Source organism: Sus scrofa, chromosome 1 (assembly GCF_000003025.6).
Source record: "Sus scrofa isolate TJ Tabasco breed Duroc chromosome 1, Sscrofa11.1, whole genome shotgun sequence".
NCBI lineage: Eukaryota > Metazoa > Chordata > Mammalia > Artiodactyla > Suidae > Sus > Sus scrofa.
The window spans coordinates 259,342,037-259,368,403 of record NC_010443.5 but is presented as its reverse complement, the minus strand read 5'-3'; the positions used below and the strand labels follow the sequence as shown (position 1 = coordinate 259,368,403).

Here is a 26,367-nt window from a genome sequence, read left to right as displayed (position 1 = left end):
CTATAGATTCTAGATGTTTGATGAAGACACTGCGACTGCTTCTAAGAAACCGATGTTTTCATTGGAGAAGGTAAAGCAGGAGCCCCACAAAATGTAACAACATAGTAGAGCAACGATGGGATTTCTGATACTTAGGACTTCAGACTCTGGAGTCTGACAGGCCAAGGTGTGGACTGCCATTTACCAACAACGTAACCTTGGTACAGAATTAAGGTGGTTGAGCCTCATTTGTCCAATTGATAGGATGGAGATAAAATTAGTACCTACCATCAGAAGACCAATAAATGAACATATATGGCACTTTTTGCATATAGTTAAGAAGTCAACCCCAAGGCTCCTTATTAGGCAAATTTACCAACCATTAATTTCTCAACCAATTGAAAAAAGTGAAATAGAGAATCGGAACGTAGAATGCATGCAGTACTGTCCATATGAAACTGACAGCACTGACGGCCTAAACCTAGCCAGAACACAGATTGGGACTTGAACCCACATGCTGGGACTTGAACCCAGGCTAAAGCCAGCTTGGGACTTGAACCCAGCCAAAACTCAGCCTCGGACTCGAACCCACGGTTTTAAATTAGAATCATGCACCCTACGTCTGGACTCACTGAGCTTCAAGTTCTTCATGCCTCCGCACAGAAGGAATTCCGCAGGAGACAAAGTGATGGGCAAGAAATAGATTTATTAGGATAGGACGCCTGTGAGAGATGCAAGCGGACAGGCAAGGAAGCTCTGCCCTGTGGATCCAGTGGGCTACAGTTTTATCCTCCAAGGGGAGTCGGGGTTGGAAAGCCCCACCTCTTCCTTTCTGGCAGCAGTAGCTTCTCCTTAGAATCAGGTAAATTGTGTATTCAAATCAGCTGAAGGGAGATCTTCAAACCCTTGCCCTTGGTCTGAATCTGAATGCAGGCCTCATCCCACAACCAATGACCTGAGGTAATTTTCACACCTCCATTAGTCCAGCCAGCCTGCCTTATTCTGATCACTTTCTTGAACTTACAATGGTCTCCCAACATCCCCCAGGTTTCTTTCTTTATCTATGATCCCCTACTGGGGCTTCTACAACCACCTGTGCTCACTCCATTCCTATCACATAGATGAATACAACTTATTTTAACTTGAAATATATAAATACATGTTTCTTGGCCAGCCTTTTGAAGCAAGCCCAAAATCTTTGAGGGAGTTGGTATATTCCACTTGGCATTTTCTTGGCGTTCTTGCATAAATCACACCAGTAATTGTATAATATTTCCAATTTTGGTTTATTCAAAATGGAGCAATAGTTTAAAGACTCTTGAGAAGCAATCTAAATGTTTGTAGATTTTTATGAGTTCTCCTAATCTTTTTCAGGTACTTCCCCTTTATTTAAATTGATGGCAGTTCTTTCGTGAACTGGTCTTTATCCAATTCTCCCACAGAATTCAGATGAGTTCCCACAGAAAAAGACAGCTCACATTTCATTGATTTATTGGACTTTTCATTCCAGGATCTCATAATAGCGAATACAACTGGCACAAGCAGGTTTGGTAACAAACAAAACCGACTCTCTGAAAGTAAACCTGTTACTTGGAGGGACCAGATGCATATGGGCTTTGTAGGAGCCCAACTAACCAGCCACAAGCATTCAGTACACCAAAAACATCACACACCACACTGACTGGATGGAAGAAAGAGGGTCAGTTCTTTGCCAAGTCACATGCAGGTCAATTACATGAGCTTGTCCTGAGACAGAAGCTCTTATTCCTACTAACTCGCCACTATAATAATAAATAATAATAAACATATAATGGCTATTTATTATGTACCAGGAATAGTTTTAAATGCTATACCTAATTTACTCATTGCATCCCTACAAGAACCCTATAAAATAGATTCTGTTTTGCTTCCCACTGTATAAACAGAGAATTTGAATAGCAGTAAAGTGAGAGGGAAATACATTCCTGTCGGAAAGACTACAAGAATCTCCTTTTCTCTTTGCCTGAATTATTCTATTCATCCTTTAAATTTCAGATCCAGTCCCCATTTCTTAGTGATGCTTGTCCTGACAGTAGGACTGGATTGCCCTGTCAACAGTATGTCCTAACTGCATCCCACATGGAAATTTTTTCTAACCACTTAGGCACATTTGCGACTGTGAGATTAATCCCAGACTTCCCCTACTTGCCCATAAATGCTGTGAGAGCAGGGATTCTGTTTATTGTGTTCACTAGTTATCACCACCCTCCCCCCACCCCCAACCCCCATGGTGATAGATCAAGTGCCTGGCATATAATGATACAGTATTTCCTGAACTGAAATGAGGGAGCATTTGAGATGGAAGCTGAAGGATGAGCGTGCTTTAAACTCAAGGTGGACAGAATGGTTCTCCAAAGAAACTACGTATACCTATGAACAATTGGATGCTAGACTAATTTCATCCAGAAATGGGAAATCAGAAATCAGAGAGACTGCATAAATCAGGTTTGAGCACATGGACTTTGGAACCAGACCAGTCTGGTGTAAAATCTTGGTGGGTTGCATGGTCAGGTTGTCTGGGGCCCTAAGTATCCTCAGCTGTAAAATGTGGTGTTCCCCCCCAAGTTATTGTGAGTGAAGATCACCCAAGATATATATATATATATATATATATATATATATATATATATATATATATATAGTGTTCTTAGAAGATAGTAAATGATCAACAAATATAAGCTCTTAGTGCAGTTCTCCTTGTTGTGACTGAATAAGATTAGACCAGGAGTTTGAAATGAAATTACGGAGGGATTGAATACCTAGCCATCGAGCATGTATATCATCATTTAGGTGATGAGCAGCCATTGGAAACAAATATTAGGGATACACTTAAGGAGTGTTCTCTGGTAACCTTTGGAAATAAGAGCTGGAGAATCAATGGAACCTCTCTCCCAGGTGGAAAAGGATTCAGTGTTTCTTTTTCTGTGTTGACATGAGCTTTATCACAGATCTACAGATTAGAGCAGTGGTCCTCAAACTGGTGTGGGCATCTCAATCCCCAGGACGGCTTTGGGAACACAGATGGCCAGACCCCACCCCCAGGGATTCTGTATTCAGTACGTCTGGGACAGGTCCCAGGTCCTAGATGATACTCATATTGCTGGTCTAGGCACCAAACTGACCTTGGATTAGAAGCCTTTCTTCACTGCTGTAAATATGGCCTTACATCACTAGATGTGCACTTGGTTGAAACCAAGCAAAAATTAGTCTCCCTAAGGGATGGATAGGATATTGTGAGGAGGTAAATGGTGTGTGTATGTGTGTGTGTGTGTGGTGGGAGGAAATGGTATCTGTGGCTGAATATGTTTAGGAAATGTTGAGTTAAAAAAAATAAAACCCACTAAATATGGAGATCCCATTATGGCTGAACGGAAACAAATCTGTCTGGCACCCATGAGGATGCTGGTTCGAACCCTGGCCTCGCTCAGTGGGTTAAGGACCTGGTATTGCCGTGAGCTGCAGTGTAGTTCATAGATGTGGCTCAGATCTGGTTTGCTGTGGCTGTGGCTGTGGCCAGTGGCTACAGCTCCAATTCCACCCCTGGCCTAGCAACTTCCATATGCTGCAGGTGTGGCTTTAAAAAGACAAAACAAAACAAAAAACGACAACAAAAAGGCAATAAATAGACCTGTCTCCTTGCATGGCCAGGCACTAAACCTTTCTCTGCTCAAAATACAAAACAACAACAACAACAAAAAACCCAAACCAAAAGAATAAAAAAAAACCCAAACTAAATAGAGAAGTGGTCATGTGCATATTTTTAAAAATCTTGTTGGCCATAGCACCATCCTTTCGATTTTTTTTTTTTTTTAAGAGGTTGGGTTTCTTCGCACACAGCCTTGGAAAAGAATGATTTACTCCAGGTTTAGAGGCGACGACCCAGATTACTTGGTGTGGTACCCAAGGGTTGTGATTTCCTGACAGTAGAGATCCTCATCCTTTGGCCAAACTTCGCTGAGTTGAGTTTCTAACACCTTCTGCTTAAACAGATGCTAATGGCCCTGTATCCCAGCAGGTACCCGTCCTGCTGTGAGGTGGCGTGACTGCTAACCAGCAGCGGCCAAAATAACAGCAGGAAGGTACTCAGTCTCTGGTATAATTAGGGAATAAATTTACCCCACTTGGCTTAGGGACATTCCCACCTCTAAAAAGTAAACTATTACTAAGACAAATACCTTATGCATAAGACAGATACCTTATGCATAGATTATTTTATTTTGCAAAGGGCTCTCGAAGCAATGATCTTAACTGATTCTTATAATAAGCGATGGGGGTGTGTGTGTGTAGCTAGAACAAGGATTGGACTCCTCATTTATAGGTGAGAAAACTAAAGTTTACAGAAATTAATTACTGGCCCCACATTATGAAATAATATTCCCTCTTCTGCTGCCATCCTATATAGGCAAAACCCCTTGTTAAGAATATGTACATTAATACATATATGGAATCTTCATTCATTTATCCATTTATTTCTCCATTCAGCAAATATTTTGCAATTACCCACGAAGTGCCAGGCATTATACAAGGGGTGCTGGTGGAGTAGTGAATGAGACAGAGGCACCTGTCTATAGGGATCTTGAGATCTAGCAAATAAGATAAAACTGGCACAGGATTGGGCCTGCACCCAGATTTACCTTAGCAATCTGAGATTCAGCAAGGTTAAATGGCCCAAAATTCCAGAATCAGAAAATGTCATAGGTCTCAGGGAACCTCAAAGGCCATCTAATCTATTCCTGTCATTTGATTAAAGAGTAAAATGAAACAGAGGGGGGAGTGTCTTGGCCAGAGTAACTACATAGGTTTTGTTTTGCAGAATTCAGTTCTTCATGGTTGTAGGACTTAGGATCACTTTTTCCTTGCTGGTCCTTGACCAGAGTTCACTCTTAGCTTTTAGAGGCCATTGTCTAGGCCTGGTATATATATGGACCGCTCCATCTTCAAAGGAACAAAGGACAAGTCTTTCTAGTGCTTCAGTTATCTCTGAATTCTCTTCCTTCCACACCCAGAGAAAGCTCTGCTGCTTTTAAAGGGCACCTCTTGGTCAGATTAGGTTCACTAGCTGACCTCTTTGTCTTTGTATCAACTGTGCCAAATAATGGAACATAGTCATAGGTGTGGTATCTTACTCCACTGGTCCTGGGGTTCGAGTCTGGAATCTTGGGGAGGGAAGAGACATTTTTAGAGTTCTGCCTAGGTCAGTTCTATAGCTTGGTAGTAGCAGATTGTGAAAGACATACCCTGAATTCTCTCTGGGGGTTCATAATATATAGTAGTTTGAATAACTATCATTGTCTTAACAAATTGACCCAAATTTAGGTCCTTAAAACACCAATCATTTATTATGCTCATGAGCTACAGGTCAAAAATTTATACCAGAATTGGCTGGGCAATTCTTCTGTTCCACATGGAGTTACTTGAAGCAACTCAGTATTCAGCTGGCCACTGGGCTGATGGTTCTAAGAAAACTTCCCTCACGTGTCCAATGCCTTAGCAGAGGTGGCCAGAAAGATGGGCTCAGCTGTCGTCTCTCTCTCCAGCAGGATGTTCAGATTCCTTATAAGTGGTCTCAGAGCTGCAAGAGGACATTTCTCAAGAAACAAAGAGTAGAAGCTGCTAGTCTCTTGAGAGCTGAGTCGCTTATCCAAGTGAATTGTCCTGCCTTATTGTATGGATCAAAGGAGTGGTGGAACCTGCCCAGATTCAAGGGAGGGAAGAGAGATCGCCTGTCACAGGAGGAGTGTCAGGGGATCCATGGCCACCTGTCACCCATTGTGTACTTTTTATTTGTTCATGTTTCCAGTGTGATGCATTATAGTACAGAGGGGAGTGCACTCTTCAGAGACCTTGGGAAGAAACATTTGTAATACAAAATTACCCTTTGGAACCTTGGTCAATCAAGACCAAGGTGGTTTAATGGATTTAGCTTGTGGTGTACTCCCCTTGCGATGTGCTTCAATTTTGGTACGTATTTGATTGCTCTTGTGGTTGGGTTTTGTTTTCTGAGAAGCTGGTTAAAGGAAAAGGGTATTCCATAATATCATTTTTATTATTTGGTGAGTATACTGGAAGTGGGAAGGAAGGGGATTCTGCCCATTGCTGAATATTCCAATTATGGATTCATCTCAAGCATGCACTCTTGGAATGGGGAAATAACCACAGGAAATGGGAAATAACCACTGGACCCACAGCGAGAAGAACAGGGTGACATTTTGTGTTTTCTAGAACTACTATCAGTTAGTTTCTGAGCCAGTATCCAGTAATCCTTGAAAAGCATGATTACTTCCTTCCCCCCAGTGTGTAAGTCACCCAAGTAAAAAGCTGTTGGCCGCTTTGGGAGGGTGGGGAAAGATGAACAGCACCCATCTGTGGCTGTGTGCAGGGTCCTTTCTCAGGGGGAAGATTCTAGTTCGGGGCTTCCAGGTACAAGTTGTGTGACCTCAGGCAAGTCACGTAAACTCTGTTTCCCATGGACCAAGCCTTGGCTAAGCATCCTTTCCCATTCTGAAAATCGACCATGCCAAACACACAGACAGCTTCCCCTCCTGGAATAAATTGCTATGTTGACAGTCCCTGACCTACTGATTGGGGGTGGGGAGGCTGGGGGGTAGAAAATTTATGATAAAAACTTATTCTGAGGGTATACTAAACTGTCCTATTGAAGAATAGGTACAAGACCACAGATAACCCTAGGCTAGCTCTGGGCATCCTGCTGTCAGTCACGGCAGCCTAGAGGTACCCTCCCGATCATGGGGCAATGAAGCATTTAACTAAGAATATCTTTTGCATTTCTTTTCTATTAATGGGAGTAAGAATGCAGTGAGGCCAAACACCAGGGCAACCAAGATGCACAGTCAGGGTGAGGGACAGGGAGAGGCGTGCAGACAGCTGAGCTTCACCACGAGTGATGTGTGGGATTTGTTCAACCCAGCACAACCAGCGATGTCTTCGTTCCCATCTCTGCTTGTCATTCTGCATTTGTAGCAAGGAGGGCAATTGACTCACCCCGCTGACGCAAGGCAAGAAAATAAGCATCTCCAGACCCTTTTTGTTGTTTTCAGTTGTTTTTTTTTTTTTTCCTCCCTGGGGCTAAGAAGTGGCTTCCTGTTCAGAATAGAATCCAGAGGATTGAGTCAGAAATAGAACTAAGTTCTTACAATTTCAGCGGGTAGCTCTTACTTATCCCCCTTCAGAGCCATTTCCCAATGCTCCTCCTCACCTCCACCCTCCAAAGCCACCAACAAACTCACACCTGGGTGAAGTGTAGTCCTGCTGATGTGACAACTCATTGGTGCCCTTCAGGAAGTCCTGTCACCTTTCTGAGCCTAGTTTTTCATGCCTTTAAAATGAGATCCATGACGCCCTCTCAACCCAGCCTATGACACAGAAAAGTGGTAAATATCGGAATTAGAGTACCAAACAGAAGAACCTTAGAAAGTTTGAAAGTGATAGAAAAATGTAACATATTTCTGCCTTCCTTGTGTTATTCTGATTTTTTTTTAAAGGATGATTTTGGAGGTAAACATTTTGGGGAAGTAGTGGAGATATTATAGCAAGTGAAAAGATTGTTAAGTGAACAGCAAGATGGATTTTCAACAAACTGAATTCCCACATGTAACCAGCACCCAGATCAGAAACACAGGGCGTTATCAGCACTACAGAAACCCCGTGTCCTCTTCTGGGTACCATCAGTCTTCTCTTCAAGGGAATTACCCCTTTGGTGGCTATACCCACTGTAGCTCATTTTTCTGCTCTCTTTCTATACAGTGCGCACTCTTTGATATCTGGCTTTTCCCACCTTTCATTCTTCTATGAGCTTCCTCCATATTGTTTTGTGCGGTTTTGGCACATTTATTCTCAAGAATATTCCATTATGTATAAAAGTCTGTTCCACTGCGGATGGTCATGTGTGCACACTCTCAAGTTGGGGATATGACAGTGTAGACAGTCTTACACACATCATTGGGTGAACTTCTATGTGCATTTTTGTCAGGTATCTACTGGATGTAGAATTGCTCACCTCGTAGCAACTTCAGTAGATCCTTCTACTTTTCCAGACTTGCTCAATGAACCAGGGATCCTTCTTGCAGGTAGCATAGGAGAGTTTCAATTGTCCCACTTGCTGGGGAATACTTGGTGTTTCTCATCCTTTTTATTTGTATCTTAGCATCCTCCTGCAGTAGAATCCCATTTTAATTGGTGTGGTCCTGATGACTAAAGAAGTGGAGCTTCATGTGCTTATTGGCCTTTGGAATATCCTCTTTGATGATGTTCCTGCCTGTTCATATCATCATATCATTTGCTTACTTTTCCTTTTGGTTATTTTTTACTCTGGGACAAATCACATTTATTAAACAATTTAGTGGAACCTTCTCAAGAAAAATACAAATTGTGATAAAAGACACCCAGGAAGGAGTGATAAACCTCAGCAGCATGAAATGCCTTTGAGAAGCCCAGCACCCAGCCAGTGTAGGAGTTATTTATGTATTACAAATACAATCTTTGATTGGGTAGAGGTACTGGCAAATGTATGTTCTAACTAAAGTGTGTCTTTCTGCTCTTTGAGTGGTATCTTTTGATGGGTATGTTTTAATCTTAATATATCTATTAATCAATACATTTTTTTCCTTTATGGTGAGCTGTGTTAAGAAATCTTTGCCTACTTCAGTCTCAAAATGATGCTTCTCTATGTTTCTTCTAAAAAAGTGTTTTGTTGATGTTACTGTTATTTTGCTTTTCACATTTAGATCTGTAATCCATCTGTTAATGATTCTGGGATGTAGAAGAGATTAAGTGTCAAGAAGAGATTTTGTTATTCCTGCTGCTTTAATATCAATATTCAGCTGCCCCAACAACATTTATTGAATTCTTTCCCTGGATTTTTAAATCTAGGCTTATTTCAAAGGGACCATTTTCTTTGTGAGCTCCAGAGGAACAGGAAAGTTGGTTTCATGAGAGACAGTGTGTACCTATGTCAGAAGCAGTGTCTTATCTGATCTTCAAAACAATCCTGCAAGTCATGTATTATTATGCCATCCTGTAGTGGAGAAAACTGAAGCTTAGAAAGGACAAGCAATTAGTTCAAGGTTAAGTAGTGAGTAGCAGAACTATGATTCAATACCCCATCTTTTCTAACCCCAAGGCTGACATCTAGCTCTGTCTTAAAGCATCATGGGGACAGCAGTCATCAGAACTGTGGCTGGTGAGTGACCAGGGAGACTAGGATATTAAGCTATAATCAACTGGGTTGTTCTAGTAACTGAGAGGAATATTTTCACCTGGAACGTTTACAAAACACAATTATTTTTTGCCCTCAGTCATAATAATGGTTCATAGTCATGGCTTCTTTTCTCCCCAAGCTTTGCATATCTGATTCTAATTCTGAAGATAACGTGGAAGGCAGATATTACCTCCCCCATTTGACAGAGAAAGAAACTGAGAATCAAAGAGGTGATGTGGTTTATCCAAGGTCCAAGAGCAAGGTCAAATATCCAAGGCGAAATAGTGGTCCCACAGGTCCCGCCTTGACTTAACTAACTCCCACAACCATTAACTGGCTCACTCCACCTCACTGCCCAGAGCATTGATGTAGTGAGGCCATTATTGTACTTCGGGGTGAAGCCCATCAGACCTGATTAGCCCCTTCTCATTTTCTTGCCTTCTCCTCTGTGCCTGTCAATCTGCCTGACGACCGCCCAGGAAGAATAAACTACTCTTGCAGCCCTCCATCTGGGAGCTCCCTGCTGCTTTCAGCCTTCCTGTCAGCCCTAAAGAGGCTTCTGGATCCTTCCTTCCTTTGCCTCTAGCACATCCAGGCCCTGAAGCAAAATGCTGAATTTGAATATGTAGCTGATGTTACCTGTCGCCTCATTCCATACACAGAACTGTGTAATTGCAGAAATTGTTTCATAATCCTCCTCAATTAGGCTCCTGACAACCTAATTTTAAAGGCCCCGTTGGATTTTCACTTGGCTGCTGTTCTCCATTCTCCTTCTACCCTCTCCCTCCACCCTCCACAAAGAAGATCTGCTACAGTCCACAATTCCAGACCAGAAAGCATCTCTGTTGTGGCGAGGGACCACAACATTTCTCTTTGGGATTTTTCCTCTATTGCCATAGGCTGTTCAGTAAGGCTCTGACATCATGTGTAGAACTGAGAGAAGGCGGGCAAGCAGGCTACTGAGGCAATGGTGGAAACTCAAAGAGGGAAATGGTGAAAAGCTAGAAATGAATCTGCGGAAAAGGATGAACGCAGAGTGGGGTCTGCTGGTCAGCTCTGATTCACACTAGAAGGTCCATAACCCAGGGCTTCTTTCAGTAAAACCCCAAGCATTCCGACACCACTGATGCTTTCATCTCTTATCTGAACTCTTCCTCTAGCACACACAGAGTCAGACACACCCCAAAACAGTGCATCATCAGAAACCTAAAAACCACTGTGTGTCTGCCCAGTTTCATCCTCATCTCTGGTGGGCAGAGTATACATTCTGTGGAGTCTCATGAAACCACTCAAACACCCATGACAATGTCAAAGAAATGGCAAGAAAGAAAGAAGCACAATGCATAAATAAAAGAATGATTTAGAACACTGCTTTCCTTTAAAAAAAAATTTTTTCTTCTCCCCATTTAAATAAACACCTCTGGTAGGCAAATGGGAGTTATGGATTATACTTTTCTATTTTAGCCTGGATCTATCCCTCATACCACCCTTCTCCTTGGCACTGGATTTGTGTGATCTTCCCTAAAATGCCACTGGCCTGGCACTGCCATCCTGTTTTAGGCAAAACCTCCAATTAAAATCAGCGGGAAGTTTGCTTGAATTAGGAATCCCAGCCTGGGCTCCCCACCTGGCTAGTTCTGAAGGGGAGCTGTGCGCCTTTGAAAGCACGATGGGAAGCCCTGGGTGGCATAGCCTATGTCCTCCAAATGACGAGCAGCTCCAGCTGTGTCACCAGGAGGCCTGTCAGGTCGCCAGAAAATCCTGGCTGAGGCAAAGACAGAGCCTGCAGGGGTGGAGAGGAGGTGTCTCCGTGGCCTGGAGCCTCACTTCTCCTCCACTCTAGGTTTGAGAGGGTGGGAAAAGTAAAGAGGGGAATAGAGGGAATACTGGGTTTGGATGCAGAAATCCTGAGCTCTGGCCTGCTATGTCCCTGCTGTGTGACCATGGGGGAAGTCACAGTACCTCTCTGGTCTCCCATGCACTTTCAGTAGAATAAAAATCACAAATGAGTCCTAGCTCAGAGGGCTAATGAGAGGATAAAGGCTGACTGCCCTGATAGAGAAAGCGCTCAAGAAACACTGCAACTCTACCTAAACAACTAAGTTTCACTGTTTAGATCTAAACCTGAGGGAGATGAGCTGAATATTTCCAAGGTTTCTTTCCTCTTGATTTTCTGATGCTGTGGTCCAAACGGCATCCTGTGGAGCCTCTGGAGAAGGCTACCAATCGGGTCCCAGCTTTAGGAATAAAAATGCAACTTCCCGCCCTCTCCTCCTCCCCTCAGTCCCCCATCAGAATGAACTGAACTCCCATCCAGCAGAAAGAGTTCAGTTTTGGCTGCAAAGGGAAGATGCTTTGGCTCCCCAGGGACAGAGAAAAGCGTCTTAAAACATGGTCCTCACTGCTGCACATGGGCTGCCTTGCGGGGGGGGGGGGGGCTGTGTCAGCCCTCCCTGAGACACCCCCGCCCTCCCCGCCACCTCTCTGAGCTGGCCTATTAAGCCGCTCCTCTGTTGCCAGGGTTGAGGCAGGCTGTCACCAGCTAGCCTGGGAAATGGTATTTATAGATCACGGTTCCTCCTACCCCTGGGCCCCAGCCTCTCCCTGAGATCTTGTCGGTGAGCTCCAATTATCTGTGAATGGAGGAGAGGGATCCTGGCAGGTCCAGGGGAAGCAAGGAGTGTGATAATAGGCCCTTCACACGCTCCAACTTTCAGTGTTTTTCCATGATTTCAATTTATTTTTCTTCTCGTGGGCTGCTTCCTTCTTGTGGGCTTTGTCGTTATGTTTTTACACCGAGGTGCCCAGCAGAAAGGGCACTGACGCTGCAGTCAGAGAGCTTGGTATTTGAATGTGGAGGAAGCTTGTGATGTCAGACAAGTTATCCCACTTCTCAGGGCCTCGCTTTCTTCATCTGTGATACAGACCGTGTTATCCACGCTGTTCTGGGAAAGCTCCAGCACGATGCCTGGTACACAGGCTGTCCCTTGACAGCCATTGACTCTCTTGGCTGGTTTAAGGTGCCGCCTGCCATCAAGCATGGCAGAGTTTCTGAATGTCAGTGATGACTACCCAGAGCCCTGGCTGGAGATGGAGAAGGTGTAGGAGCTTGATCTGACTGAAGTGGATTCCTCCTTATTAGAAGTTGCTTGTGCTAAGGACAAGCATGCAAAAAACTGAGATAAGCTTGCTTCATTTGCTTTGTTTTTTCTTCTCGTTTTGGTCTTCTCTTCAAAAACGAAGGACTGGGAGTTCCTGTTGTGGCTCAGCAGGTTATAAACCCAACTAGCATCCATGAGCATACAGGTTCAATCCCTGGCCTCACTCAGTGGGTTAAGGATCTGGCATTGCCCTGAGCCATGGTGTAGGTTGCAGATGTGGCTTGGATCCCGAGTTGCTGTGGCTGTGGTGTAGGCCAGCAGCTGCAGCTCTGATTCAATCCCTAGCCTGGAAACTTCCATATGCCACAGATACGGCCCTAAAAACACACACACACAAAAGGACTAAAATCTAAAGACTTTTCCCTGACCTTGGAAATTGGGCTCACCTGTAGCACTGCTTCCCAGTCTGACCCCCACACACACTACACCAGAAAAAGACCCATCCAGGGTCTGCATTCCCTGATTTTGTGAAAATGACATATGAAGGCTTGGCTGGGTTTCTTCCTTTCTATCCTACCCACTCTAATTCCATTCCATCACCTTTTCCCTCTCCAGTTCCCTCCTCCTCCACTGCCTCCATCTGCTCCTCTGCATCAGGCTCCTTAGTTTCCCCACCATCCCGAGACCCGGACGCCCTTCCTCACGCTCCACCTCTCTCCTCTCCCGCATTATCCCTTTCCTCTTGCCCTGGGCCTCACACTCCCTGCCTGCCCCCTCCCCGCGCTCTGCCTGGTTCTGAGTCCTCCCGCTGTATCATTAATGCCTTCTTTGATACAGCCCACAACCTCATGATTATTCTGAGGTCAGGAGATGCAGGTGCCAGGCAGCTCTCTGATGCGCCTCAGAGGGCCTCTGTCCCCAATCCCTCCTGCTCGACAGGCCTGGAATCCTAATTTGCCACTCGGCCCTCCGCTTCTTGCAGCATCACCGGGAACTTTCATCTTATCCTTTCCCCCCACCGAGGATGCTGAGAGTTCAGCCACAATGAGGCATTGATTCAAGGAGTGGGGGGCTGTGGTCCTGACAAAGGGTCCCAATGATGAGACACGAGAAAGGGGGCGCTCTACGGGGTTATAGAATGCCTTGCAGATGGGAACAGAGGAGCTGTAAATGGGGTACTGTCCTGGCCCTTGGAGAGGGAGTGACGGGGCAAGTGTGGGCCATTTGAAAGAGGCATTTTGAAATGACGCTCTCGTCAGATGGAACCACGCAATCAGAGACATGTGGCGGGCCCCTGCGGCTCACAAAAATATCAGATGACTCATAGCCAATATTCAGTCCATGTTCTGGTTGGGGAGGTGGGAGCCGCATGGCTCATTATCATTCTAGCTTCGTTTCCTGAAGGCTGGGCCCGCTGCTGTTCTCCAGGCTGTAATAGGATTGGGCTCACGAAGCAGAGAAGCAGAGACCAGGGAGGCCTGGAGCTGTGTGGGTGGAAGGTATTGAAAACTAATACTGCAGTTCAGGAGGGAGAAGAGAAGTTGATTTTTGTTTGTTTGTTTTTGTTTTTTTTTTCCCAGTGAAAAATAAGAAAAATGTCAATTTTGTTTGTTCATTCGTTCAGCATTCATTCATTCCTTCTGCAAACATTTATGTAGAGCCAGGCTCTGGGCTAGATGCTCAGGGAAGAAGGGAGCCCCCACTCCAGCCTTAGAGCCTGCAAGGGAAAATGACCCCCCCAAACAGAGGTCTTAATACAGTGTTTTGAGGAGTTTCCATCATGGCTCAGTGGTTAATGAATCTGACTAGGAACCATGAGGTTGCGGGTTCGATCCCTGGCCTCGCTCAGTGGGTTAAGGATCCGGCGTTGCCATGAGCTGTGGTGTAGGTCACAGACACCACTCGGATCCTGCATTGTTGCGGCTGTAGCATAGGCCGGCAGCTACAGCTCTGATTGGACCCCTAGCCCGGGAACCTCCATATGCTGAGGGTACAGCCCTAAAAAGACAAAAAAAAAAAAAAAAAAAAATAGTGTTTTGAATGGTGTGAGGGAAGTCTCATTGCCAAATTGCTCTGCGGATTTAAAAGGCAGAGCAGTTTCCAGGGCCCTCTCATTATTCCTCCATTTTTTTGCTCAGCTGATAAGCACCTCATTTAAAGCACAGCATTCTGGGATGCTGTTTCAACAGTATCCATTTTCAAATGTCCCACAAAAACCAAAGGGTTTCCCTCCAACCTCAGAGAGATAGTGAAATCCCTGAGAGTGTCTCAATACCTTCAAAGGAAGAGCTTATTCTCCAGGATGAGAGTTCTTAGTATGATTACCTTTTTAATAATTGGTCTATGCCAGGCTCTATGCTAAATGCTTTAAATATATCCTCTCATTCAATCCTCTCCCTTGCTGCCTAAGATGGGCTCTATTATTCTCCTTTTAGCTATGGGTACTGAGGCTCCAAGACTCCGAGTGGCTTGTTCCTGGGTACAGACCTGAGCTTTGAACTCAGTTCGGCTTGGGCCAACGCGCATGCTTTTCAATATTAGTCTGTACTGCCTACCTCATGGCTTGTGACGATGACTCAGCAGTGGCAAGGATAAAATAGATGGGCTGCTAGCACTTTCTGCCACCTAAACTACAATACAAGGGGGCTTCTGTTTCCAGTTTTCTCAGACGGGATCAGGAACTACTTCCACCATCTTCTCATCACCATCAACCGGGGCACATTCCAACCTTAAGAATGGCCTCCTTGACTCTTAAAAAAAAAAAAAAAAAAAACCATCTCTACAAGCAGGAGATTTCTCTACTCACTCATTGCATGGTTTCTCTATTCTCTTGCCATGTCTAGAAAATGGAGCTGAGAGTCCCTTTGCAGGAATAACAAGAACTAACTTTTATTGAGTCCTTAATACCTACCATGTCTGAGGCTAAAGCTTCACATAAAAATTCATGCAATCCTCCGCACAGCCTGGTGTGGGAGAAATGACGAGGAAGGTGAAGGAAACTGCCCAGCATTCCCTCAGCTCAGAAGTGGACGAGCCAGGATTTGAAGCACACTCTGACTGACCTCAAGTCCCAAGCTATATTCAGGGTGTTGTTGTGAGGCTCCGGTGAGAAAATGGGAGTGAACGTATCCTGCGCAGGGTAAAAAGTGCCAGACATATGTAAGGGATTATTCCTAGCATGGAAGATGGCCAAGAGGAGACATGCCCAGAAATGAGGAAAGATGAGAAGCTGCTAAGCTGCCTATCTTACCTCTTTTTGCCATTTCTTGCTGTTGCTTCCAACCTGATCAGTATCTATTTTCACACAATGTTTCAGCGGCTGGAATCTGGGAAACAGGCTTGGGTATCGTTTTTAAGCGTGCTGAGCGTTATACCTGACTCTTGGTACATCAATTAAAAAGAAGGAGTATTGAAGGGCAGTGGGACCTGGAGATAGGAGTTGTGATGGAACTTTCACTGAATTGAGAGTTTGGAGCTCTGGAAAAATAAGGGAAATAACATCTTTCTTAGATGTTTTGAAAAGCCACTGTGAGAGCATGTAAGATCAGTATGGAAGCACCACATGCTCTCTAGAGTAATGTAAAGTATAATTTGTTTTTGTTGAAATTGTTGAGATGTTATATAACCTCATGGGAGGAATCTGTGAAGAGGGTTGAAACATCTGAGGCAGGTTAGAAAGAAATAACCCCTCACTCAGTTCTTCTACATTGTCTTTTTTTTTTTTTTTTTAAACAATCTGTTGCTATCCGGCAGGGGTTTTTGGGTTTATACACTTTAATTTTCTGAATTACACTTATTTGGGATGAGTGAATAATAGAATCCTAGAACTGGAAGGACCTCAAAGAATGTTTACTCCAACCTCTTTCACTTTACAGTTGAGGACACCGAGCACTAGAGTACAACCTGATATAGCCAGTCTGTGGCTTGTTACAAGGAATTACAATGTAGCCCTTATCATTAACATTCAGTGTCCTTCCTATTATAACTGTTCTACCCAGTCTTTTCATTCTTTGGGCAGCTCCACTTTGCATTAGCAGTTGGATAAACCCACCCATAGTGGCTAACATTCTCCATTTCCCCTCTGTTCCCCATAGTGGCTAACATTCTCCATTTCCCCTCTGTTCCCCAGGACAATTCAGCAGTGGCTTGCAAGGGTCCAGTCGCTTCTCTACTGCAATGAGAATGGGTTTTGGGGGACCTTCCTGGAGAGCCAAAGGAGCTGCGTGTGCCACGGTAGCACCACGCTGTGCCAGCGCCCCATCCCCTGCATCATCGGAGGGAACAACAGCTGCGCCATGTGCAGCCTGGCCAACATCTCGCTCTGCGGCTCCTGCAACAAGGGCTACAAGCTGTACCGAGGCCGCTGCGAACCCCAGAACGTGGACTCGGAGAGGAGTGAGCAGTTCATCAGCTTCGAGACCGACCTGGACTTCCAGGACCTGGAGCTGAAGTACCTGTTGCAGAAGATGGACTCGCGCCTCTACGTCCACACCACCTTCATCAGCAACGAGATCCGTCTCGACACCTTCTTTGACCCCCGGTGGCGTAAGCGCATGTCCCTCACTCTCAAGAGCAACAAGAACCGCATGGACTTCATCCACATGGTGATCGGCATGTCCATGCGTATCTGCCAGATGCGCAACAGCAGCCTGGACCCCATGTTCTTTGTCTACGTCAACCCCTTCAGCGGGAGCCACTCGGAGGGCTGGAACATGCCCTTTGGGGAATTCGGCTACCCGCGTTGGGAGAAGATCCGCCTCCAGAACAGCCAGTGCTACAACTGGACTCTCTTGCTGGGCAACCGGTGGAAAACGTTTTTCGAGACAGTCCACATCTACCTACGCAGTCGGACTCGGCTACCTACCCTCCTGCGGAATGAGACTGGCCAGGGCCCCGTGGACCTGTCCGATCCCTCCAAGAGGCAGTTCTACATCAAGATCTCGGATGTGCAGGTGTTTGGGTACAGCCTGAGGTTCAACGCCGACCTCCTTCGCAGCGCGGTGCAGCAGGTCAACCAGTCCTACACCCAAGGCGGCCAGTTCTACTCCTCCTCGTCCGTGATGCTCCTCTTGTTGGATATTCGGGACCGAATCAACCGCCTGGCCCCGCCTGTGGCCCCGGGGAAACCCCAGCTGGACTTGTTCTCGTGTATGCTGAAACACCGCCTGAAACTGACCAACAGCGAGATCATCAGGGTGAACCACGCCTTGGACCTCTACAACACGGAGATCCTCAAACAGTCGGATCAGATGACAGCCAAACTCTGTTAACCCGGACCCTTTGCCATGGACGTTCCCTTTTGTTGTACAAACATAACAGAAGCAAGCAAAGCAAAACAAACAACAATTTGTAAAATGTAATTAATATTCAAAGGAAAGGAGGAAAGTCTTCATTCGTGGGAAACCGAAAACGTTCTAGCAACTGTATCAATGTGGGGCATGTTTGTTATTTCTATACTCTGTCATGAAGAAGGGTCTCCGCCTTGGGAGGAGCTCGGAGGGAGTGGCTTCTTAGGCTGTATGGAGGGGGAGATGGGGGAGAGCATATGCAATGAATTGTAAAGATCTCTGCTGTGCAGGTGCTAAGATGAAACACGAAAAAAGAAAGAGAGTTATATGTAATGTACAACCGACACTGCCATTTTTCCTTGTGGGAGGAAATGGACACAGATAAAGAAGATATTTCTTCGGTTATGATTTCTTCCCTCTTTATGCTTAGTTCCTTGTGGTTCTTTCGACTCATTCGCACACTGGGGAGGGGACGCAGTGACAACGATGTCTTACCCAGATAGTGTCTTTTACGCTGAATAAATGGAAGCTAATTGAAGCTGGACACCTGGAGGGATTGGGGGGTGGGGGTGGTGAGAGGCATTCACATAATCACAGGATGTTAAAGACTAGAAGGAGCCTTAGATGTCAGCTTGTTGGCCTCCTTGATTTAGTTTGGGAGACAGCCTCACAGAGAAATGGCCTGCCCCTGGCTACACATGGTTACTGCCTGAATAGGGACTAGTACTCCTGCCTTCTGACTCCCTTGGCAGAGCTCCTTCTAAATCATGCTGGCCACTTTTGTGTTTATGCCTGCAACTAAATTGCCAAGGGATGAAGTATTTTTCCATCTCAGGTTGTTTTCATCGTTTTTTTTTCTTGTAATCAAAAAATCCCTTTCACCTGCTTTCTCCACAAAGAAATGGTGCCAGATTTCTTTGAAATTCTTTGCCTATTAAATTTTAGTTTGAATAAACGTCAATAACCAAAATAAAATAGGGTAGGCTTTAATCCTGCATTGGTCTATCTGGACCACTTCTCCAAGGAGGAAATCCTTTCACTCAGAAAGTGTGTGCATGCAAACCCCCACCCCCCACAAATGCACTAATACAGTCACTTTGTGGGCATCTCTGAAAGCTGAGAAGCCTTGTGTGGGACTTGGGGTTGACATCGAAAGGAGAGATGCAAGAAAGAAAACTCATTTCAGGAGTGCCCGCTTTAGCACAACTGGATCAGTGGGTGTCTCTGCAGTGCACAGGGCCAAGTAGGTTAAAGGATCCCGCATGGCCACAGCTGCAGCTAGGTCACAACTGTGGCTGGTATCTGATCCCTGGCCCAGGAATTACATATGCCACAAGGCGGCAAAAAAAAAAAGAAAAGAAAAGAAAAGAAAAGAAAAGAAAGAAAGAAGGAAGGAAAGAAAGGAAGGAAGGAAGGAAGAAAGGAAGAAAGAAAACAAAAAACCTCATTTCAAAGTGCTCCTGTAGAGGATTGGGGCGGTTGGCATTTCTTAGTCTCTAGGAACTCTATCTTTTTGCTAAGGTAGTACTTGCTGCTTTGAGCTTCCAAATCTTCATTTATATACCGGCAGAGAAACAGGATCACAGATTTCAGGGTTGGAAGAGAAAATAGATCTCCTCTGTTCTCAAGGTCTGCCCAGTGCAATTCTTTCTCTTTATCATCTTTGGGCGATCACCCCAGTTTGCTAGCTGGACCCTTCCAGGGGCAGGAAGTGAAGGCGCTCTAGCTTTCACATTCTGTGAATTCCTCTTTTATTGAAGGGGGCACCATAGTGCTCATTCCAGCTTGTGTTGTAAAGCAGATCTAAGTATTAGATGGTTCTTTACTGGCTTCTGCGTACCTTCCATTCACTGGTTCCTGTTCTAGAGGGTGCATTTCTTTCTCATGTCAATGCTTTCATAGATAAAATACAGAAACAATCTCAGGGGTCACGAGAGTCTGTGATACGACTCAAAGAGAACACTACCACCCCCATTTAGTTTATTTTAAGATGAAAGGAAAGGACACCAATGAATAAGAGGTCAAGAATTATCCAGTTTAGTTAAGTGCCTGTGTGTGTAGAGGGATGGGAATTATTCTTTTTTTTTAATAGTGGTAAATTCCAAACTTAATGTTCCAGTTTTTAGTATGCATAAGCATATATTTTGATACCAAATTTAACACTTAGCATGCATTTCACACCAACATAGCTATGTGGACCTGAGGTTTTGAGAGGATTCGATGTTCATTCGGGTTGGAAATTTGTCATGCCAGAGCTCACATAGCAGCTCTTCATCGAGAACAAGATTTTGCAGAGGATCAGAAAATCACCCAACACCTCTTCAACACCCAGATGATGAGTGGGGCACGCCAGAAAAATGAGATGTGTAGGGAAATGGTCCATTGTTTTGTGCCACTCACAAAGTAATGCAAACGACATAGGAACCACTTTAAAAATAAAACATCAGTTACAGTGCACCACAATGAGTGCTATTGTGGGGCCAGACACAGAGAAAGGAGCACTGAAGAACTTTGAACTTGTCCATGGGGTTGGACATGTTCATTCTCACTGCTGAAAATGAAGAGGGCTTGGGCAAATAAAAAGGAGCAGAAAGGCCAAAAGAGCAGAGAATGCAAAAGCACAAAGGAGCATATATCCATGAGTATTTGACGGTCAGTTAGAATCATGAAAATAATAGCATTAAAGAGTATCATTTTAAATGGTAATTCTACTAAGGAAAGTGAGGATTTTGACTCTACATGAGAAGTTGAAATAATAATCATTATGACCTAAAGAATGAATTTAAGACTGATCATCTCTCGATTGTTTCCCTTCCTTTCCCTTTCATCTCTACCTTCCAAGAAGTTCCAAAGACTTATAATGTAATAACCCCTTATATTTACACAGCCTTTTAGAGATATGTGCTCTTCATATGCACTTGTTACCTAACCCTCATCCCAATTCTTTTAGAGCTGTCAACCTGAGCTTTTCTCCAGACTTCACCAACTGTATGTGTGTGTGGGTGTGTGCGCACGTGCACACACGTGCACACAGTGTGTAGTAGGAAAGATTTCTTTTCTTTACCTTGACAATGTTAATTACATTCCTTCATGTTACAAAGAGAATACAGCAATGTCTAATGATTGGAAAGGTCAGGGAAATGGATTTTCAAGGACAGATAGAGATTCAGACATCAAAATATTTATTCAAAGGTAAAAGGAAAATACTTTGCTATAAAAGGACACAAAGTTCTGTGAATTTCTGAGTGTCTCCTGCTTGGGTCCAGCTCTTTGAGCTAACAAGGTTCCCCTCTAGCTGTGGAAAAGAGAAGCCTGACGTCTTCAAGTGAGATTTTAATTCAATTAGTGTCTTACCAATTTGATGCAGCAACCAAGGACCTATGGTGTCTGATTAATATGCTGATGCTAAGGCAAAAGAGTGAACAGAATGCCCATTTGGATAAGCCTGGCAGCAAAGCGTGACATTGCCATGGAAACCACAGAAGGCCATTAATTAGCTATCAAATAAAATCATTGGAAAATTCTGGACCCTGGCATAGCTGCCCCCTTCAAAGAGGAGGGCAAGAAGAGTTCACACTAACAGCAAGGCTTCCTTCATTGATTGAAATTATAGTTGCACAGAGAAGACTACATGTCACAAAGTGGAAGAAAGACTGGTAAGTAAAACAAATTGACACAATAGAAGGAAAGAGGCTTTGGGATTATCCAACTCCAAGAATATATTTTTAAATATATTTTGTTGGGTTTGTCTGTATTGGTAAAATCATCTCAACGACAATGAAAATAGGAATTTTTTCCTATTCTCTATTTTATGGAAAGAAAGTGAGAAGAATAATATGGATCCACTAGGTGGTGATAAATGATTGGGGAAGCTATCATAGAGTCAAAATTGAGGAGTGATTAATCCCTAAAATAATAGAGGAAAATTGTGTAACTTTCAAATTAATGGGGGGAATTTTTTTTAAGTTAAAAAGAAAGCAGAAAAGGAGAGAAAAGAATCATAAAAAATAGCTGAATACATAAACAAACATTAATAACAAAACTTACTAGACATATAATCACAATAAATGTACTTGGGCAAAACTGGTCAGTAAAAAGACAGAGGTGGTCATACTACAAGTTATACATTTTAAAACTAATGGGGGAAAAGGTTAATTTAAAAAAGCTGGATAAAGCTATCCTAGACAAATACTAACTGAAAGGAAGCTGATGTTGTAGTGTTAATAGCAGTAAGCAAAGCACATTATTAGGATTAAAGATGGTCAATCCAGAAAGTGGGGAGACGAGTGGACGTATAGTACCATAGACTCTAGATGAATGTGTAATAACACATTGAATGGAGGTATAAAACTTCAACTTTGAGATGAGGAGTTATATCCAAAGTTATTCTACAAAACTTGAACATGGACCGTGATTACAGTTCCTTTTTCACTATCTCAAAATAAAAGATGGTTCAGTCCAATCTCCTAACCAAGACAAGAATCAGCTCCATGACATTTAAACTAATAAACTAAGAAGGTACAGAAGTTCACATGCAAAGATTCTCTCCCCTCCCCCTTTTCTTTTCTATGTCACCAAAATCCCATATATAGGCATTTTTCCAATTGAAGATCAATGCAAATCTTTGGCTGGTTATAATGAGTTCAGTCTGAGCAGAGACCACTCTCATTCTGAGAACAAGAGTAGTACCAGTGAGTCTAGCTCTGCTAACCCTAGAACCTTAGATGGAAGAGGTTGCCTGAGTGAACTCTCCTTTCCTGATATCCCTATGTCTCCAAATCATTATCAGGGCCTGAAGTTACAGTCATTTCTCACTTTTCAGTATTTGGATCTAGTGGTAAGCATTCTGCATCAAAGCATATGGTACTTTCTCTAACCACTTTGGTTTGGAACCCTCTTCCCTCTCAATAACTCACAAGTCAAGATGGATGCAAGGGATGGAATGGGATAATTTGGAACCAATGGGCAGGAAATCACCTCAAAAGTCATTCAATTACTTTTAGGGGAATTACAGATCTTTTTGAGAAATGTGAAAGCTCTGGACTCTTTCCCAATAAAAATGTACTCTCACATAGACTTTTGAGTAATATTTCACAGATCCCTTAAGAATGTTTCTTAAACATTCTAGAATGCTACAAATCTTCAGTAAATACCTCTGACCTAGTCTAGACCCTTTGTTTTATGAAATTTAAAACGTCAGCTTTCAGAAGTGAGGAGTTGTACCCAAAGCTGTCCTAAAAGCTTTGAACACAAAGCATGAGTTTAGCTCCCTTTCCACTAACTCAGGGAAGGCAATTTTTAACACAGAAATAAACACTTTGATGGAAATGGCAGTTATGATTACATTAATAAAACCCAGCATATACTAAATCCCAAATTTATTAAGTGGGGACATTCTGCGTAAGTACCAACAAAAAGAAAGAGGTCTCCAAACCAGAAAGCAATGCACTTGGTTGCAGGATGAGCAGACATGCCTTGGTAAGTACTGTATCATCAGTGGAGAGAGAGTCTGGTTTGCGGAACCTGGTACAAAGTGCATGACATTTGCAGGACAGCGTATTTGTCCTACTCAATTCAGTATGCTCTACCAAAAATGCAAGAGATGGAGTAGCTTAGATAACAAACCTTTATCTATCACAATTCTGGAGGCTGGGGATTCCAAGGTCAATGCACCCACAGATTTAGTGTGGTGAGAACCCACCTCCTGGTTCACAAAGGGCTGTCTCCCCACTGTATCCTCAAAAGGCATTAGGGGCAAGAGAGCTCACTGGGGGTCTCTTTTAAAGGGCATAAATCCCACAAATGAGGATTCCACCCTCATGACCTAATCATCTCCCTACCTCCCAATACCATCACCTTGGGAGTTAGAATGTCAACATACCAATCTGGGGAGGACATAAACATATAGTCTACAATAGTGTTAAATCTTTTTTTTTTTTTAAGCTGCATCAAATAGCTTGGAATAAACAAATGAGCTTCACAAGTCACAGGATGACTTTCTCTCATTTGAGCATCTGATCTCCACTCCCAAACTTCCTTGCTTGGTAGGTGTCCACCAAAACGGCACTGGCTCCACTCCAGGGCCAGTATTTTTCCCTAAGAACGAAAAAGGACCCTCTCCACAGTGAAGACTCCATAGCCTCGATAAAACTTCTATATGGAGCCATTTATGCCAGCAGAAAACAGCTTTGATAAAAACTTTAAATAAAAGCTTCAGAGCTGATTGATAAGGAGAAAAAGGGATGCACAAGCTGCAGGTCTACATTTTCTTATTGATGTCGCTGGGAATGGCTATGCTCTCCTGTCAAGTGAGCTCTCCCTGCAAGCTATAACCAGGCATTGAAGACTCTGACTCTGGCTTACACCAATGAGGAAATTGCAATGTTCTTATAAATTAGAGGATGATTATAAACACTGCCAAGGGATCGTTAATTATATGGTATTAATTGCATAATGTGTAATTATAAATTAATAATAACGTCACCTCGTATTTTGTTAGTGAGCAAAAGGATGCTGGGCTTAAAGCCTAGACCCAGGAGCTGGGTTTTCCTGAATTACACCTACAGAACTCAGATTAGAACTCAGATCCCCCAGTTACCAGGTGAGTGATCTAACCATTACCATCAACATAGTTTCTGACATGAGAAAACAACCGGCAGCAGAGTGCTGTGGCTAAAAGTGCAGCCTGGAGACAGAGGAAAATAACTAGGGCTCATCCACTTAACTGCCTATGCGGCTTGACTGAGATAGTTAACCTCTCTGTGCTTCAATTTTTCCTTCTGTAAAAATGAGACTCTAACATGGTTGTTATGAGAATGAAATACATTGAAGAGCTTAGAACAGTGACCGGCATATAAGAAGCCCATCTGTTTGTTAAATAAGGGACGGAAATAAAAATAGACTTTAGATAGACAGACATGCAATTTCATATTCTTAATAAAGATAGCTAATCTCCATTGGGCTCACTTTATAGGCCAAACCCCCCAGGAAGAATTTGAAGGCCAGTTACTCACTTAACTTCACTGTAACCTAATGAGGTGGGTCTAATGACCACTTCAGTTTACCCGTGAAGAAACAAGTCTTAGAAGGATAAAATAAAACTGTGCATGGCCACATAGCTAGTGATAGAATTTTGATTTGTTGGTCTCCAAAAACATTACACAATTTTCCCAATAACTGCAAATACATGGCCTGACAAAGTTATTTATAAGAATAATCCAGAATTAAAAAGGCATCTGGTACCACTCTTTTACTACAGAATCATTCAGTCCCTCTGTGCGCCAGAGTCAAGCTCTAAGTGTACTGACCCCTGGAATCACAGAGATTCAGCAGGGACCCAGGAGGAATGAGCTGTCTAGCACAGATTTTCTATCCAGAAGAGAAGGATCTGGCTCAGAGCCCAGAGACACATCATACTCCTGCTCAGACACCTCAGGGAAGCCTACTGGCTCCAGATAGGGCTACTATCTCTCTGGGCAAAGTGCTATGGATTTGTGCACTGCTTTTCTCTGGGAAAGAGCAGGGCTAAGGCGGTGACATGTACAGAGGGAGCAGGAGGTGACAGCCGTGGTCTGTTCTCCACACCTGGCCTGCGAAGAGGAGGCTTTTGATCTCCACCTGGGCCAGTTCCTACATTTCAACATGATGGGTAGAGCTGGAACCAGTCTAATCCAAGCTCCTGAAATCTATCCCTGGCCTATCCAGTGTAGACCCACAGAGCTGGACAAGATCTTCAGGATAATTGGGGAGGATGAAGAAGAACTTCTGTAGACAGTGCGTAAGGTTCTGTGAAGACATCTTCCTCGTTCCTTGTTCATCTTCCGGCTGTCATCCCACTTTCTCAAACTATTCGCATCTCCCCCATCCCAGAAGTCCCAGAATTGTTATTCTTGGCCATAATATACAAACCAGTTTTCTTTCTCCTATAGTGGCATGAAGACTTCATTGACTGAAAGGCAGGGTGAATAAACTGTGTTGTGATTAAAGAATATTAAAAGTTTACCCAAAAAAAATCACTTATTTTTTAAAAAATAGCCACACCTGTGACATATGGAAGTTCCCATGTTAGGGGTTGAAGCGGGGCTGCAGCTGCAGGCCTATACCACAGCCATGGCAACACTGGATCCAACCTATGTCACAGCTTGTGGCAACACCGGATTCTTAACCCACTGAACAAGGCCGGAATTTGAACCCACATCCTCACAGGCACTATGTTGGATTCTTAACCCACTGAGCCCCAATGGGAAGTCCAAAAAAACCCTCACTTCTACATGTGCTTTTTCAAGCCATATCTATGGAAAGGGGGATAAAAATGCCTATTTCACCTTTTAACCTCGTAAGGCCAATCATGGCCTTAGGAAATGGGACTCAACACATATTTACCGAAGAGGGAAAGAAATGTTTACTGCTTTTCTGTGATATTCCAAGTAACTAACATATATCTAATTCAATCTTTATAAATCCCTAAGAAAGAGTTGTTATTCTTTACATCACACAAGTGAGGAAATAGAGCACCAAAAAGGTTGGTTAACTTAAGTTCAGTTTCACAGTTTGTTATTATTATTTGTTTTTTTCAATTGAAGCATAGTTGACTACAATGTTGTGTTAGTCTCAGGTGTATATAGATATATATTTTTTGCTATATATATATAGCAAAATGATTCAGTTATACATATGTGTATTTTTTCAGATTTTTTCCATTATAGATTATTAGAGAATATTGAATACAGTCCTGTGCTATACA

The 26,367-nt window shown here is 43.5% G+C and overlaps 1 protein-coding gene across 4 annotated transcripts in view; it reads left to right on the top strand.

The window, feature by feature from the left end:
* BRINP1 (BMP/retinoic acid inducible neural specific 1) overlaps positions 1–18,045 on the top strand; it is a 194,246-nt gene extending 176,201 nt beyond the window's left edge. For 3 of the 4 annotated variants that reach the window (XM_021077997.1, XM_021078073.1, XM_021078035.1), the window contains one exon: positions 16,466–18,045. In XM_021077997.1, coding sequence (XP_020933656.1) covers positions 16,466–17,606 — 1,141 coding nt within the window. In that variant the 3' untranslated portion in view covers positions 17,607–18,045. 4 annotated transcript variants of the gene reach the window in all.